Source organism: Pan paniscus, chromosome 20, assembly GCF_029289425.2.
Source record: "Pan paniscus chromosome 20, NHGRI_mPanPan1-v2.0_pri, whole genome shotgun sequence".
Classification (NCBI taxonomy): domain Eukaryota; kingdom Metazoa; phylum Chordata; class Mammalia; order Primates; family Hominidae; genus Pan; species Pan paniscus.
In genome coordinates, this window is record NC_073269.2 from 27,185,590 (window position 1) to 27,202,517 (window position 16,928).

The window sequence follows — 16,928 nt, forward strand, 5'->3', positions numbered from 1 at the left end:
CTGGTCAACTCTACTCCGCCTCCCAGGGTTTCTGGGTCCTCCTCTCCTGTACGCCAGGTCAGGTCTAGCTTTCCTTCCCGCATCGAAGGACTCCCAGCGTTTATTCACCCCTTGCACTCCCTTGCTCCCCGCATCCTTCCTGCTCTTCCGTGTGTGACTAAAGCGTTTTCTCCGCAGGAAGGGCGAGTCTGGCGCTCTTCTCAGTAGACCTTGCCCCAGAGTGTGGGGAGCTTGAATTGAGCGGGAGTTGGCCAAGAAGCGAAGCAAAACCGTGAGTGGGACCTTAGTACTTCTTCCATCCGTGCATCATTGGGAGCCATTGCCATTTCTGGAGGCAGAAGTTTCTGGCGAGCCCTGTGGGGAGGATCTTGGATTTGGGATGTTTTGAAGAGGTTTCAGAGAAGGAAGATAAAGAGCGTTGTATTCTGCTGGAGACAATCCCTGTGAGGACTCCCGCGTGGTCCCGCGCAGGAACACTCGGAGGCACAGAGGAGTTCTGGAAAGAGGCAACGTGCCCGCACAACCCATGAGCAAGAAGCCAAATCTTATTTCTTCCAAAGTAACTAAACCACGGTTTTCCTGCTGCGGTTTGCCAATAGGACACGGTCTGTTCAGAGTGGGAATTCCCAGTGAGCTTGGGGTGGGTTAGGGATGCCTGGAGGGGAGGTTGTGCCTAGCGTAGAGATTCTGGTGCTGGCTCCCAGGTCCTCTAGGATCACCTGTAGAAGGACCTGCAGGTTACAGTCTTGAAAGGCAGTTTCAGCTGTCCTGGCATAAAACTCTTATTAAAGAAACAACAGCAGAGGGGTATGAAAGGTGTGAGAAGCAGATCAGTGGGAGGACATTTGCAGGCAGAGCAAGAGAAATTAAAGCCAGCTTGACAGTCCATTTTTAACTCAGTTCGGGTAGCTGCACTGCCTGAAGGTCAGGTGAGCCAAGGAAGGAGATGCTGAGAGGCTGGTCTTTGAAGGCCGATTTCCACTTCTACTTCAATAAACAGAATAATGGAAAATAAACAAGCCCATTTAAGCCAATTAAACAGCGGTGTCAGTGGCTAGTGTGTTCAGGACCAATGCATGGGCCTCTGGTCAGGTGTCAGATGCCAGCTGCCTGGCAGTCAGTCCCCGCGCAGGCAGCAGAGCCTCTTGCCCTTGTCTGGGCAGTATTACTAATGAGGCTGCCTCTTCCCTGCCTCCAGGGAGAATTATTACAATTAACATAATGAGTGATCTGAACCAATACTAGTGAAATAAATAAATTACTCATTTCCATTTCCTTGGGGTATTTAGGCCTAATTCATAAATTAAATGCTCCCATAGGGCCAGAAAGATTATTGGAACTTACAAAAAGTAGTAGTTACTCTTGGCTCACCTGACTAGCTGAAATCTTGCAAAGCTCTTTGGGATTTGACTGCAGAAAACAATTTACCTATGTACAAAAGACTTCAAATAATATCTTTTTGGCTGAATGGGCCTTACTAGCAGGGCTTATAGGGTATGAGGAATGATTGAGGTAAAACATACACCTGGAATAGTTAAACGTGTCTGTTTTTATCTACTTAAAAGCCTAGAAAATCCATTCTATCCCCAGTCTGCCTCTTCACAGGGTTAAACAGAACTGACTACTTTTTTTTAAACTGAAGCCTGGAGAAGAATTAGGAAAAACTAAGTGCCATAATAGTCTAAGTGTGAGGTGACACAGTCTATCAGCTATTTTGAAAATGCTGTGGATACAGTGAACCATTTATCACTGAAAGCTCCTCACATTGGGGCACTTCAGGTGTTTAGTAAGTGCAGTGATAAGTTTATTTTATTGCTCTTTCACTATATCCTCTCACTAATACTGTATAAACAGTTTGTGGGGGTGCTTACTGGAAATAGTCATGACAAATAGAAAATCTAGTCAGTTAAATAATTTGATTTCCTTTCATACACCAATGCATTATATTATAACAAACTATCCAAATCATAAGCAAAGCCTTTAATTTTTTTTTTTTTTTTTTTTTTTTTGGAGACAGAGTCTTGCTCTGTCACCCAGGCTGGAGTGCAATGGCGCGATCTTGGCTCACTGCAACCTCTGCCTCCCAGGTTCAAGCAATTCTCCTTCCTCAGCCTCCCAAGTAGCTGGAATTACAGGCACATGCCATCACACTCAGCTAATTTTTGTATTTTTAGTAGAGATGAGGTTTCACCATGTTGGCCAGGCTGGTCTCAAACTCCTGACCTTGTGATCCACCCGCCTTGGCCTCCCAAAGTGCTGGGATTACAGGTGTGAGCCACTGCGCCTGGCCGCTTTTTTATCACTATGATTTACTCATCTATCTTTTTACAAAAAGAAAATGAGATCTCAGTAACAACTGGCAGCACTATGTTCCTCTGATGTATATGAAATATTTAAGTTCTAGGCTTCCTCAGGTATAAGCAGAGTATTCATAATGTCATCGTTTACATAAAGTATAAATGCACAACACCAGGAATACTTCAAAGACAAAAAGCAGAAATTATGCTTTAATGTATTATTACAGGAAATGTTGGTATCTTGTGCATTTGTGATTTGGAGCATTGAATGTTTATGACATGTTTCACTTGCCAATTTTCTGTCTTTATTTGGTAGCAGCCATTTATTCTTGAATCTTATTAATACATTTACATTCAGTGTATTGTTTATTTCATTTCATAAACTATGACACCTGAGCGAAAATGACTGGGTATCTTAATCTGTACAAATCAGGGAGGACTTACAGGACATGGAAGCTGATTTGTACAGTATCCAAAGTATCCATTAGCAAGCAAGCTCATAGGGTTGTTGTAAGGATTAAAAGAGAAACCCTTATAGTCAATGCTACATATTATTATTATTATTATTTTTACTTTTTTTTTTTTAGACAGAGTCTTGCTCGGTCACCAGGCTGGAGTGCAGTGGCATGCTCTCAGCTCACTGCAACCTCTGCCTCCCGGGTTCAAGCGATTCTCCTGCCTCAGCCTCCCGAGTAGCTGGGACTACAGGTGAGTGCCACCATGCCCAGCTAATTTTTGTATTTTTAGTAGAGATGGGGTTTCACCATGTTGGCCAGGATGGTCTCGATCTCTTGACCTCGTGATCCCCCCGCCTTGGCCTCCCAAAGTGCTGGGATTACAGGCATGAGCCACCGCACCCCGTCTTATCTCTTTTTTATAAACAAATATGAGCTCTTTAAACGCATACTGTCTCTAGATTCCCTTGGTTGTGCTAAGTTTGTATATTTGGTGTCCCATGTGAAGTGCTTAGAACCAGACCTGATACTAAGCAAGAGCTTAATGGGTGATATTATTATTACTGCTGTTATTATGGTTCTGAAATTGTAGTTCTCTGGGTCAGTGGCTAAAAGTGGTTGGAGGAAGTATTGTTAAAGTATAACAAAATTTACTCTCTTTCCTGTTTGCAGGAAATCTGGAAAGTATTTGCCACTGATTAGGAAAGCTTTTTTAGTATAATACTTCCATCACTGAATGGGAAAGCAGGAAGGGGATCTGCCAATGATATGTAAGAAAATACTGTGGGTTAAAAAATTATCTTGGTGTGAAATACAGAGTTTCATGCGTTAACTTTTCTCTATTAATTTAGGAAATTGTTTTCTGGAAATAAATAACATTTACAGACAATTGAAAGTATTGATAGAACCACACAGTTGTTTCAAGCTATGTATGACCATCTATTAACATTCTGGGTGATAAATTTGGTCATAATTTTTATTTGTCATTGAGGATGCACCACCCAATGAGATTACCATTTAATGATTAAATATCCAATATGACTTATTTTATGAAATGATATAGCATTTCCTATTTAGTAAGGTAACACGGAAACTTATCTAGTATAAGACAAAAACCAGGCCCAATATATAAAATAATACATAATACTTGCTGTTAAAAGCTGAGAGAATCTTTCAGTAGTGGAAGGCATTGCCTCTCTAAATTTAAGCCGAGAAATTGTTACCATAGCAACTCGCCTCTTATGTAGTTGTATTATTTTGTTCCCTTCATAAAAATTGCTATGTATTATCACTCTGTAAATAGAGACGACATGTTTAAATGCATATAATATCTGCTTTTCCTTAGTTGTGGAAAAGTTTATAATTCAGGTGAGTGACCATAGCAGAGAATGTCACCCAGGAACAGGAACATAGAGTGGGTTCTTGACATTTGTCTGGGGTACATCTGACAACCTTTACAAATTCCAAATTTGAGAATACTACTGTGGCACACCATTTTTCTGGAATTTCAATGTGCACCAAGAGGGGAGGAACATAAAGCTACATGCTCATGGAGATGTTGGGTTCCTCATTGGTTGCCCTTCCTGTACCAGCCAGCATCCTATTCTGGTGGACCAGCCTTGCACAGAGTTTGTCAATCACATTTGTATCCCAGCAACATTACACGTTACTTCGTGACATAAACCTGTGGGGTTGCTCAAGAAGAGAACTGAATCTGAGAATGCCTGAGTGACGACTAGATATGGAATTTGGCAGGGTACTGTTTAGAATGGGATCTAATCTCTGTTCTGCAGATTTAAAGTGCATTAAGGTTAAAGAATTTGACTAAGTCACAGAGTGACTCAGTTTTTTCGTCTTCATGGTGTAGACGTTAGCTGAATGGACTGTGGAGCCTGACTCCTAGCAGTGGCATTTACTAGCTATGTCAACTTGGATAAGATACTTGGCATTTCTGTGCCTCTATTTCCACCTTTAAAATGGGAATTATGGGGAAGGAAGTGAGAGGGAGAGATATGTTAAAGCAGCGATCCTCAACCTTTTTGGCACCAGGGACTGGTTTTGTGGAAGACAAATTTTCCTTGGATGGGGATGGGGATGGTTTTGGGATGAAACTGTTTCACTTCAACTCATCAGGCGTTAGTTAGATTCTCATAAAGAGCACATAACCTGGACCCCTCCTATGTGCAGTTCACAATAGGGTTCACACTCCTACAAGAATCTAAAGTTGCAGCTGATCTGACAGGAGGTAGAGCTCAGGTGGGAATGCGGGCAATGGGGAGCAGCTGTGAACATAGATGAAGCTTCACTCACTCGCCCGCCCCCTGCTCACCTCCTGCTGTGTGGCCGGTTCCTAATAGGCCATAGACAGGGACTGGTCCATGGCCAGGAGGTTGGGGATCCCTGTGTTAAAGGATACAAAATTATAGCTAGATAGGGGAAATCAGTGCTAGGGTTCTATACCACAGTAGGGTGTCTACAGTTAACAATAATATGTGTTTCAAATAGCTAGAAGGAGGATATTAAATGCTCCCAACACAGAGAAATGATGGCTGTTGGAGATGCTGGATATCCTAATTTCCCCAATCTGATCTCTATACATTGTATGTAATAAAACATTACTATGTACCCCATGAATATGTACAATTATTATTTGTCAACTTAAAAAATGTCAAAAACCATACTAAATAAATAAAATGGGAATTATAATTTTACCTTATATGGCTGTAGTGCGAACTCAACGAGTGAATGCATAATGTACTCAATAAATGTTAGCCATGAGCATAATGATAAATTTTACTCTGACCTTGAAAAATTCCCAAAGCTATGGTGACATTTTTATGAACAGGTAGCAGGGAAGTGTTTGCATGTGATCAAGGGTGAGTATAAAAGTATGTCTTTGGTATATATTCATTCATTTGGTCAGTTGACATTCAAGAAGTATTTATTGAGTGTTAATTATCTGTTAGGCACTGAGAATACAACAGGAAACCAGGTATATTTAGTGCCTGTCACCAGAGAGATTATAGTTTAGAAAGGTATATCGAAAAATAAATACAAGATTATAAATAGTATGGTTAAGTTAGGGAAGGTACAGGGTGCTCCAGGAGGACAATGATATAAACACTAATGTGTTTTGAAATAAGATTTATAACTTTGCTACTCATCGTGTGTATCATGGACCAAGAGTACAGACATCACTTAGGAGCTTGTAAGGAATGCAGAATCTCAGGCTACGCCCTGCACCACTGAAATAGAATCTGCTTTTTAGCAAGATTTTTAGGTGATGTATACTGTATGCAATTAAAGTTTGAGAAGCACAGATTTTAAACAGAATGAGCAAAACCATAAGACAATTGAAGCATTTGTAAAATTACCTCAGGGCTAATTAAGAAAAAATATTTCATGAGTACCTACTATGTGCAAGGCCTTGATGCAAGGTGGATAGAGTCTCAGCTGGGCAAGTGTTTGTGGATTCTCCATGGCTCAAGGCAGATATAACAGCCCTAAGGAAAATAATCCATCCTGTGTGGTTCTTAGCTCCTGGACCTGGCTCACTGACCACACACAGCTATTTGAAAACAGTCTGGTTTTCAGAGAAGACTGTATTATGTAAAAATTAAGTCCTGTTTTAATAAACTTGAGACACTATCAAACCCTGAATTATATTCAACCTTCATGGAACGGGAGCATATAATATAACACAAGGAAGAGGCTTATATAATGAAATGTATTTAAAGTAATTGTTCTGTGGAAAGTTGCATTTGGAAACCACAAATTTAGAAGGAAGAAAGTAATTCAGAAAGATATATCTTATTACTTCCAAATGGCCCTATGACTTGGATGTTATTGTTCCAAATTTAGGAATGAGGATGAGGAAACTGGGACATAGAGAGTTTGGAAACCTGCCTTGGGTTACACAAGTTGGGCCAGGATTTGAATAGTGTTGCTCTGTGAGTGGCTGGTTTCACGAGGGAAGTTCAGAATAGCTGAAGTGCATGATGTGGATGGATGAAGGTTGTCAGAGGAGGGAAGTGGGGAACTGATGAGGAATGAGGTTGGGGAACTGATGAGGAATGAGGTTGGAAAGGAAGGATGTAGAAGTCAGATTCCAAAGGGCCTTGCAAGTCTCATAAAGGAGCAGCTTGAATATGACTTAAACGGTAGCCATCCTACCCAAACTTCAAATTCCTGCTTTAAAGTATTTCTGGAGCTCCTTCATCTTGCTTGATGTAGTGAAGAATATAGTCCTGGCTCAGCTGCCATGACTTAAACATGACAAACTGTATTCCAGTAGAAACTGATTTTGGTTGAGGAAATTATTTTACCCTAGAGTAAAATAATCAGGAAAAAAAAACTTCCTTATATGAACTTGTATCTTCCTGACAAACAGCATTCATTGTCTACAGTTCTTTTTGCTGAGATATATTTATTTTATTTTAATCTTTGGGTTAGATAGGACACAATGGACTGTCCTATTTTGTGGTAAGGGTGCCTCACCAATAATCTGTTATAAAAAATAAAGTATTGCACTTTGTGAATGTTTAATATAATTTAAAAGTAAACTCAGATTCAAAATGTTCCTTATATATAACCACTATATTAGAATTCTTCTTTTTTGAGTGGAAGAGGAAGAAGAGTTATTTTTAGTATACATACTATTGTATATGGAGGTGTTTCATGCATGACAATGACATTTCTCAAGTATATCAAGGCAAATGATCAATTGACAAAAAGTGTGGTGCTCTGGGAGGGTGGGGGGACTCATTAAAGAAGGAATGAGCTAGTGGCTACAGGAGGCTACATTCTTTTTTTTTTTTTTTTTTTTTTTTTTTTTTTGACAGAGTCTCCTCTTTCACCCAGGCTGGAGTGCAGTGGCGCTATCTCAGCTCACTGCTACCTCCCAGGAGGCTACATTCTTAATCCTGGCCAATCATCTTATACTCAAAGAGCCAGGAAAAAAGAGTGTGTGTATTAGGGTTCTCCAAAGAAACAGTACCAATAGGAGACAGATAGATAGACAAGATAATTTACTAAGGGAACTGACTCACGGGATTATGGAGGTTCTTCTGAAATAAAATGGAAGTTTTGACTTTGTGTCTGCTTGAGTACCTGCTCAGGAACCCTGAACTTAGTTCTAGGAATGCAACAAATTCTAATTTTTGGATTGCTAATTCAGGGTTAAAAAGAATCCTGTACATTCCCACTTTATTATCAACCACCTTAAATGTGGTTAATTATGTGAAATTATGGTTAAGGTGAGGGGTAAATATGGAGAAAAAGAAGGGGGCTTCCCTGTATTCACTAGACTTTTATTTCGTTCCAGGGCTTATGACAGAGCCCAAGAGAGTCAGAGAAGCTTTCTACAAATTCAGCTGTCGCATTCATTTTCTTACACACTAGAGTTGCCACTTAAAAATACTAAAATAAAATAAAAAATTAATGTTGACCATCTAACAGGAATACTTGACTCAGCTACTAAGTTACAAATTTGCCTCATTTTTGGAAGACATCTAGCATCTGAGAATTGGACTTTTCCCAGAAGTTCACTTGGTAACCTCGGATAAGTCCTGGTTCATCCTGGAGAGGATCCGAGGGGAAAGCCTGATGGGACCCACGGCCGCCCTGAGAAGAAAGGGGTGCTGTGGGGTGCGGGAGGAGGAGGAGATGGGAAGCAGGAGCGCCCGGGACTGGATCTAGCTGGAAAGGGGGCAGATGCTCTCCCGGAATCAGGGTAGGTACCCTCTAGGAATGGGACGTTCCGAGACGGGGGTGTGTCTGGAACATTGGCTAGGGGTCCTTAGAGGTGATTTCTGGGAAGGGAAGGTCTGGGGCAGGGCTGTGAGGAGTCAGGAAAGAAACTGTGGAGTCCGTTCCTCACCCACTTCCTGAGCCCTAGGTTCCGAGGCCCCCGGGTCAGGGGGTTCAGTGGCGCAGGAGGGTCCAGGGCAGAAGTTGGTGAGTCACCTCTCAGGTCCACCTGTAAAGGAACTCTGACTCAGAGCATGAGGGTAGCCCAAGAAGCTTCGACTTCACCCAGAGAAAGTCCGCCCGCCGTTCTGCCCTTGGAGCAGGAGGCACCGCCCCTCTCTCACTCTTAGAGCCGGCGGCCCCGCCCCTTTCCTCCCACTGGAGCCTGCGGCCCCGCCCCTCGCCCGCTCCCGGAGTCAGCGGCCCCGCCCCTCTCCCCAGAGTGGGCGGGGCCGCAATTGCCTGCTCAGCTTTCCTTGTGACGCCTCACATCCCCCCGGGTGCGCTGTTGCCTGGCTGCGCTTCCTTTTTCTGTCATCTTTCGCATCGACCAATGGGCTTGGAGCATGGCGGCCACGCCCCCCCTCTGCCCTAGTTGGCCCAGGTTAAACCTCCTCTGGTCAGTCTCACAGCTGCGCGGTGGCAGACAGGACTTGTTCCACAGTGGTAACTGGGATAGAGCTGATGTGGCCCCAACCCCACCTCCCTTCCCGCCCTGCCATGTCGGAAGAAACCCGACGAGTAAATTGGCAGCAGCAAAGAAAAAGGTACAAGCGCCTGGTGGCAGCCCAGCGACCCAGCCCCAGGTGCCGTCTGATGGCAGGACCGCGGCCAGAGCTCATGCCACTCCCGAGGCTCACTGGGCTGGGCCCCCAGCTGCCTCTGGGCTCCCTCTACCAAAGTCTTGTCAGTGAGACCCTCCCCTCAACAGCCCAGACCCTGCCTGGAGTGAGATTTGCTTATTTACCATGAAACAGATCTTGGGAAACTGAACTTGACACTTGAATCTTCCTCATATCTCAACCTAGGTGACTTTGAGTGCCACAGGGTAATATGGGGCATCTTTCTGAAGCATCAGTTTCCCTTGATTCTCTTGAGAGAGAAAAAACGTTCATGGACTTAGGGATGACAGCCCCATAGATTTCTAAGAGTATACCAAAATTCACTCTGAAAAGAGGCTTGGGTTGTCCTCTTTCTGTTCAATTCCCAGATGTAACAGAAAGGCTGCCTTCTGCCATGAGGACTCATTGATGTAAGAGTTTGAGAGGGGCTGCTGCACTTCCTACACTAACAGACATGTGATGATGTGTGACTCTAAACCACACAGTACCCAGTTCCTGCCTACTTAGTGTCTGTTTTTCTACCTCTGCCTCTGGTATTGGGCCCTGGCAGCTGCTGATCTGTGGCAAAACCCCAGAGCTTGGAGTCAGAAGACAGAGTTCAAGTTCAATTATTGCCTTTTTTAAGCCGTGGTATCAATCCCTCTCAGTCATTAAGTCATTAAGACAACACCTTGTACAGTTGTTTGTGGCAATAAATCAGATGGCATAAAAGAAAGTTCTGTAAAAACTGTAAAGGCAGATGTGACTGCAGGGACTTCTCATGAGAATTCCTGCTTTTCTTTTCCACAGTTGAGAGACTATCAGTGGAGGAACAGCCCTGGTGTTCCTACAGGAGTGAAAAAGAAAATTAAAAATTGCAGTAACCCCGAGACAACCACTTCTGGTGGTTGCCACTCACCTGGAGATGTGAGTCTTGGCTGGCCAGGCTCCTGGGGACAGGGGGCCCAAGGAAAGTAGAGGGTACTTGTTAAGATTGTGGAAGAACTGTTGGGTCCTGGTTAAGAATTCTGGGTTTGAATCCTATCTCTCCATCTGCTAGGGATATGATGTAGGGCAAATTGCTTGAGCTCTTTGGGCCTCTCTTTTCACATCTGTAAAATAAGGGTGGTATTGTTTGACTTACACTTGTGAAGCTTAAATGAGATTTGTTATTATTTTTATGTTAATGCCAAGTACAGGGCCTGCCGTAAACACCCAGGACACCCAGGAAATGGTAGTTGCTGTTTCATTTTCCTCATCCCCAGTCTCAAGGGAAAGCCAGGCTAATGGGAACAGCCACTTGCCATCAGGCTGTCTCTTTTGGAGTGACTGAAAGGGCCCAAGGGTGCGATGAGGAGAGCCCCAAGCACTAAGATTGGGAGATCTAACTTTTGAGCTCATCTTTGCCTCCAGCGTGCTGGGTGACCACAGAAAAATCACTTCTTCCCCTTGGCCTCTTTAACTCCTCTGTAAGATGACACTGGATAAGATCAGTGTCTTTCAGACTTGTTTTTTAGCTGGAGCCTCCTATGTTGAAGCGAACCCTTACTCAAAAGTCTGGTTTTTAAAATGGAGGTGGAGGTCTAGTGCTCTACCAGATTCATCCCCACATCCTGGGCCTGAGGAGAGGGGTCCAATGAGAGTATTCAGAGCAGCATTCTCAGGTGACTCCACCCTGTGTGACTGCACCATTTAGGGGACTTTTCCATCTATTTGTTTCTGCCCCTGGCAAGGCAGCAGGCAGCCGTTTGGAAGGCACAGGCCCTGGTCTTGATCTCCTCCGCTCTTCTTCAACATTTCACTTCCCTGAAGCCACCTCTTGTCCTCCCCTGAATCTCTTGCCTCTCTCTAAGCCTCTTCTGTCTTTGTCCACCTGCCCTTGTTCTACCCTTTTGGCCTCCTGTGGGTTCTCCTTCCTCCCTCTGCCAAGCATAGCCTGACACCCACAGTGCCAACTCAGAGAGGGAAGCGCCTCCTCACCCAAGCCCCTGGAGTCCAGAAGACAGGAGCTCCAGGAGGGCCCCACCCTCACACCCTACCTTTCCAGATGCTCCCTCCAGGTGTGCATGCCCCTGAGGCTCCTCTGGTTTGGGGGATACTTTGCCTCTGGCTTATTTTATGTTGCTGCCATTTCCCTTCTGACTGTTTATGTCTGCTTCTTCACCTGTTTGATTGATTGGGTTTTTTTCCTTCACCCACATCTTTTATTATCTTGGAGAAAGTGAGACATATCTTAAAGGTTAGAGGTAATTTGGGAATAACTTTAAGAGCAGGCATATGGAATTTGGGGCTTTTTTTCTTAGAGACAAAGTCTCACTCTCTCGCCCAGGCTGGAGTGTAGTGGTGTGATCTCAGCTCACTGCAACATCCACTTCACAAGTTCAAGCAATTCTCCTGTCTCAGCCTCCTGAGTAGCTGGGATTACAGGTGCCCGCCACCACACCTGGCTAATTTTTGTATTTTTAGTAGAGACAGGGTTTCACCATTTTGGCCAGTCTGATCTTGAACTCCTGAACTCAGGTGGTCCACCCGCCTCAGCTTCCCAAAGTGTTAACGTTACAGGCATGAGCCACCATACCCAGCCTGAGATCTTTTTAAAATTATTTAAGTTTTTATTTCTAAAGCAAAGTAACTTGACAGTAGAGATCTTTATTGACCGAGTTGTACATTGAGTCTAGCCCTAGCCCTTTTAAGGGGTACTGTGTGGAACAGCCCGGGGTCCCCAGACCTAAACTTCTCACTCTTCACCATCCAGTTTTCAAGCCAGTGTGAAGCCCCTGATGCTAACCAGCAGTTATGACAGGCCGTGGAGGAGCGGGCACAGCTGGAAGCACACCTGGGGCAGTGAGGCTTTGCAGAGGGAGGGATGTGGAAGGAAGATGACCCCAGGTGGCTAGGAGCAGGTGAGGACCAGTGACAGTCCTTCCTAACTTCTGCACCCATTCTTGCAGGTAATGGAGGCATGTAGACAAATACAACTGGAGAGAGATACATTTGCTGAGATTCTTAAAGGAGAGAGGGCCACACGGCAGCAGAGGATGAATCAGATGTCGGAGCAGGTGAGACCTGACACTTCAGCCCCCACTTTAGATCTTTCTGGGCATCTGTAAAATGGGAGGGGTGGTCATGAGTCTGGGCTTTGTGGAGGAGGGGGCAGAGAGGGAGATGGTAGCCTGTCCAGCCAGCAGCCCCCCTCTCCAGGGCCCTTTCCCCCTGTGCTTTGTGCGGATGCACACACTGGGGGAGGAGAAGGAGTGTATTATGAATCGGTTACAGGAGCTGGAGACAAGCTTGGTGGAATTGAGAAAACAGATGAGTAAGCTGAGGCTGGGGTGACCTGGGAGGAGGGCTAACATCAGAGGGCCATGGGGGGTGGGTTAGAATGTCCTAGGGAGGTGGGTGGATGGAAGGACTTTGAGGCAGAGGAAAAGAGGTATGTGCCAGGAGATGACAAGTCTGGTAATCTCCATGAGCCTCAGTTTCCCAGTCAGCAAAGAGGGAGGAGTGCCCATTGTCAGCCACCCACACATGTCTGTATCTGCAAGTGGCTTAGAAGATTGGCTACCATCCAGGTGTGGGGAATCATTAGCAGGGAGGCCAAGTTTGTGGAGCCTGAGAGGAGCTGTGGACCAAGAGGAAGATTTTTTTTAAGATTCCAGAGGCCCTTATTGTCTGCTTTTTTTCCTCAGCTGAACTCCCAGCCCTGGCACCCCGAGCAAGGCCCTCCGAGGTGGAGCAGCAGCTACAAGAGGAGGCTGAGCACCTGAGGGAGGAGCTGGAGAGTCTGGCAGGACAGTTCCAAGCCCAGGTACAGGACAATGAGAGCTTGAGTTGCCTGAACCGGGAGCAGGAGGAGAGGCTGCTGGAGCTGGAGCGGGCAGCTGAGCTCTGGGGGAAGCAAGTGGAGGCACAGAGACAAATCCTGTAGACCATGGAGACCACACCGCTGTCAGCCGCGTGCTCTCCCAGACCTGTGAGGTCAAGGAACAGCTGGCCGAGCTACAGAGTGGCTTCATAAAGCTGGTGCACGGCCCCACCTGGGGAGCCAGCCCTCCTCCCTAGCCCTTTGGGCCTTTGTTTTCCCACCTGTCAAATGGGGCCATGTAGCCCTCATGTGAAATGGCACTTCTGAGGGCACCTGTGAGCCAGAGCCCTGCTCCAATGGCTGTGGGGAGGTGGGGATGATTTTTCTAACCTGACTTCACCCTTCCCGGTGCCATGGGAGGCAGACACCAAGTTCTGGGCTCTCCAGCTGCAATGAAGTTAGCATCTTCTTCGCAGAGGTGCCAAGGATTAAATGAGATAATACGTGGAGAGAATTAGGCATGTTGGACACTTAGCAGATGATGGCTGGCTTCTGCTTTTCCACCATTCCGTGGCCTACAGTTTAAGTGGTGGGAAGAAGAGTGTGAGATTTCATGCAGGGAAGGAGGCATGGGGCTCTAGGCAGTCACTCAGGCCTGGAGCAAGGGGCCACGGGCCTGGGCAGGAGACAGAGCCCTGCAGTGCCCTAGGTACCCTATTCATAGGCCCAGAATCTGAAAGCAGGCCACCACCTGCAGGTCTTCCTGCAGGTAGAGATGAAGAGCCAAGAGGCTCAGAGTCTGCAGCCGCAGCAAGACCAGTCCCTGGGTCCCCTGCAGCAGTACATGGCCGCTTGTCAGCAGCTGAGCTCTGAGATGGAGGCGCTGCACAGGCAGTTACTGCTGCAGACCCAGCTCATGGACCAGCTGCAGCAGCAGGAAGCTTAGGGCAAAGCGATGGCCGAGATGGCCCACCAAGAGTTGTGGGAGACCCAGGTGTGGGAGTTCCTGAGGGCAGGTCCCAAGGGGGACGACCTGGCAGCCTCTGTGCCTTCAACTCTCTTTCCCCACCCCTTAGGAGCACCTGGAAGCTGCCAGCCAGAGAACCAGCAGCTACAGGCCCAGCTGAGCCTCATGGCTCTCCCTGAGGAAGGTACGGGAGACCACTCAGAGGAAGAGGAGGGAGCCCAGGAGGAAGGGGGGACTGTTAGCAGCATAGGAGTGAGGAGTTTAGAACAGCTGGTCACTATGCCGACCGGGTTTCTGCGTTAAGTTCGGCATCAAAACGGTGACCTGGGAGTAGAGGGGCCACCAGGTTGCCTAAGGATGGGTGAACTGGCCCAAGTCAGAAATGAAGCAGGTCAGAACTCCCCTGCCGGGCAGTAGTGGAACTGAGTTTAGGCAACATAGTGCGACTTTGGTTCTCAAAAAAAAAATAAAAATAAATTACAGCTGCTCATTCCCCTCTGGGGAGGGACTGGCCCAGGGTTATACAGTGATGGTTGAGGCAGAGGTAGGCCCACCCTACTTCCCTTGTTGGGTCGCGTGAGGACCCCTCTAGCTCTGCGCCCTAGGAGGTAGACTGGATGGGGGGTGGGGGAGAAGGAGGGGAGGGGGGGAGGAGGAGGAGGAGGATGAGGAGGAGAAGGAGAAGGAGAAGAAGAAGAACAAGAAGAAGGAGGAGAAGGAGAAGGAGGAGGAGGCACCTCGGCCCATGCCGAGCATCCTGCAGGACCTGGAAAGCCAGGAGTCCATGGTGAGCCTACTCCCCCTGCCCCACCTTTGCCCCCTCCCTCTGTGGTCCCTCCCAGACCCTCTTATGCTTTTGGTTTCCTGCTTTCTTATTTCTCTGGATCCTCACCCCTTTCCTGGGAGCCAGTGGTCAGATACCATTTGACCTGTGACCAACAGGTGCACACTCTGAGGCGCCAAGCGAAGGGCTCCTCTCCACCTCCCTGCCCTGTTGGTCCTGTATATCCCCCAAGAAGAATGCACACCTCTTGCCTGCAGGTGGCATTTTTAACATCAGCTGTAGCCAGTGCAGACGGGGAGCAGGCTCGGCTCCGTGGGCAGCTGAAGGAGCAAAGGCTGCGCTGCCGGTGCCTGGCTCACCTGCTGGCCTGGGCCCAGAAGCAGCCAGAGGCAGCAGCCCCAGCCCCAGGGACTGGGATGGATTCTGTGTGGGGGGGGACCCACCAGGCCCTGCAGGGGGCCATGGAGAAACTGCAGGTGAGTGAGTCTCTCCCCTGGCATGGGCCAAGAAGGGTGCGAGCGAGGCAGTTCACTGCCGAGATGTGACCCCATTCTTTTGGCTCCAGAGCTGCTTTATGCAGCTGATGCAGGAAAAGGTGGACCTGAAAGAGCGGGTGGAGGAGCTGGAACATCGCTGCATCCAGCTGTCTGGAGAGACAGACACCATCAGTGAGGCGGAGGCCAGGGCACGGCAGGGGGAGCTGCCCAGTGGGTGAAGGGAACCCAGCGTCTGAGCCCTGTCCTCTCGCAGGAGTCTACACCGCCCTCTCTCAGCCAGGGGGCAGCGCTGAAGGAGCAGCACCAACAGGAGGAGGAGCACACCCACAGGCTAGCCCAGGACAAGGAGGAGACGAAGGCCGGGTGTGGAGCTTCTCTGCCCGGGGGGGAGCTGCGGGGAGGGTGCAGGTTCAGGCATGGCAGCTGAACACCCTCTCCTCCAGGTGAAGCTGCTGGAGCTGCAGGAGCTGGTGTTGCGGCTTGTGGGCGACAGGACCGAGGGCCATGGCAGATTCCTGGCAGCTGCCCAGAGCCCTGCTCATGAGCCAGCTCCAGGGGCCCCAGCCCCCCGGAGCTCAGGGCTGCCGACCAGCAGGGTGATGAGTAGTGCCCTCAGGCGGGTTGGGCAGGCAAGAGCAAGGGAGGCTGGCAGTGTGCTCAGAGCCCTCCTCCCTCTCTGCAAAGATCTTTGCCAGGTGACCCTCACCAGCAGCGTGGAGCCTGCACAAGGAGAGGTCGGGGAGGGTTCTCCCCTCGACAACCCCAGTGCACAGCAGATCATGCAGCTGTTTGGTGAGATGCAGAACCCTCAGGAGCGCCCAGGCTTGGGCAGCATCCCCTGCATTCTGTTTTCCTACCAGGCTGACAAAAACCACCAAGTGAAGATCACCCTCATCTGAAAGCCAGTTGCCTTCAGCAAAGCCAGGAGAAGGGGGGTAGGAGGCTCCGCCCCCCCCCATGTCCCTCCCACCCCTTTGCAGTCACCCCTTTACCCTTAAAGTAAATGGATTTAGCCATACTGCTTGGCCTGGCGTATCCTGTTTCCCTCACTGGGGGTCCTGGGGTTTGTGCCACTGAATGGGGGCCCCAGAATGTCTGAGCATGTCGAGCTGGGCTGCTGGGGACCTTCCAGGCCTGTTACCTGCATACTGCCTGATGACACCTGGGGGATTCCACAGGTGGAATGGCACCCATGGGGGACAGTCCGGCCCTAATGGCCAACAGGCTCAGAAGCCTGATCTCTCGGTGGCTGGGAAGGCAGGGTGCCAGCACCGAAGGGCACTGACTTTCATCCAGCCCAGGCAACTTCAGTCCCATCCCCCTGCCTGCCTCACCTGCCTGTGCCTGGTAGCCTGTTCTGTGCCTTCCGTCCAGCCCAGGCAACTTCAGTCCCATCCCCCTGTCTACCTCACCTGCCTGTGCCTGGTGGCCTGTTGCAGCCCTCCCTCCAGAGTGCAGGTGCCCCACAGGCTCCCTCCAGGCTGAGCTCATGGCCCTGCTCCTAGTGGCCAGAGCTGGCTTCCAGGATGAGCCAGCTAAGCTCCAGGGTCTTTC

General features: G+C 48.1%; 2 protein-coding genes across 2 annotated transcripts; both read left to right on the top strand.

Moving 5' to 3' along the window:
• The first annotated feature begins 5 nt into the window (after positions 1-5).
• On the top strand, positions 6-14,768 carry LOC134728410 (golgin subfamily A member 2-like). The gene is made up of 7 exons (XM_063600099.1): positions 6-8,483; positions 10,132-10,248; positions 12,273-12,380; positions 12,523-12,637; positions 13,011-13,129; positions 14,203-14,277; positions 14,577-14,768. Exons 3-6 carry the CDS (start codon positions 12,276-12,278, stop codon positions 14,251-14,253), a joined length of 390 nt encoding a protein of 129 aa, XP_063456169.1. The 5' UTR covers positions 6-8,483; positions 10,132-10,248; positions 12,273-12,275; the 3' UTR covers positions 14,254-14,277; positions 14,577-14,768.
• On the top strand, positions 14,259-16,355 carry LOC100970988 (golgin subfamily A member 2). The gene is made up of 5 exons (XM_063599695.1): positions 14,259-14,345; positions 14,686-14,880; positions 15,135-15,353; positions 15,443-15,545; positions 15,628-16,355. The coding sequence occupies exons 1-5, from the start codon at positions 14,259-14,261 to the stop codon at positions 15,819-15,821; spliced, it is 798 nt and encodes a 265-aa protein (XP_063455765.1). The 3' UTR covers positions 15,822-16,355.
• Positions 16,356-16,928: the final 573 nt, after the last annotated feature.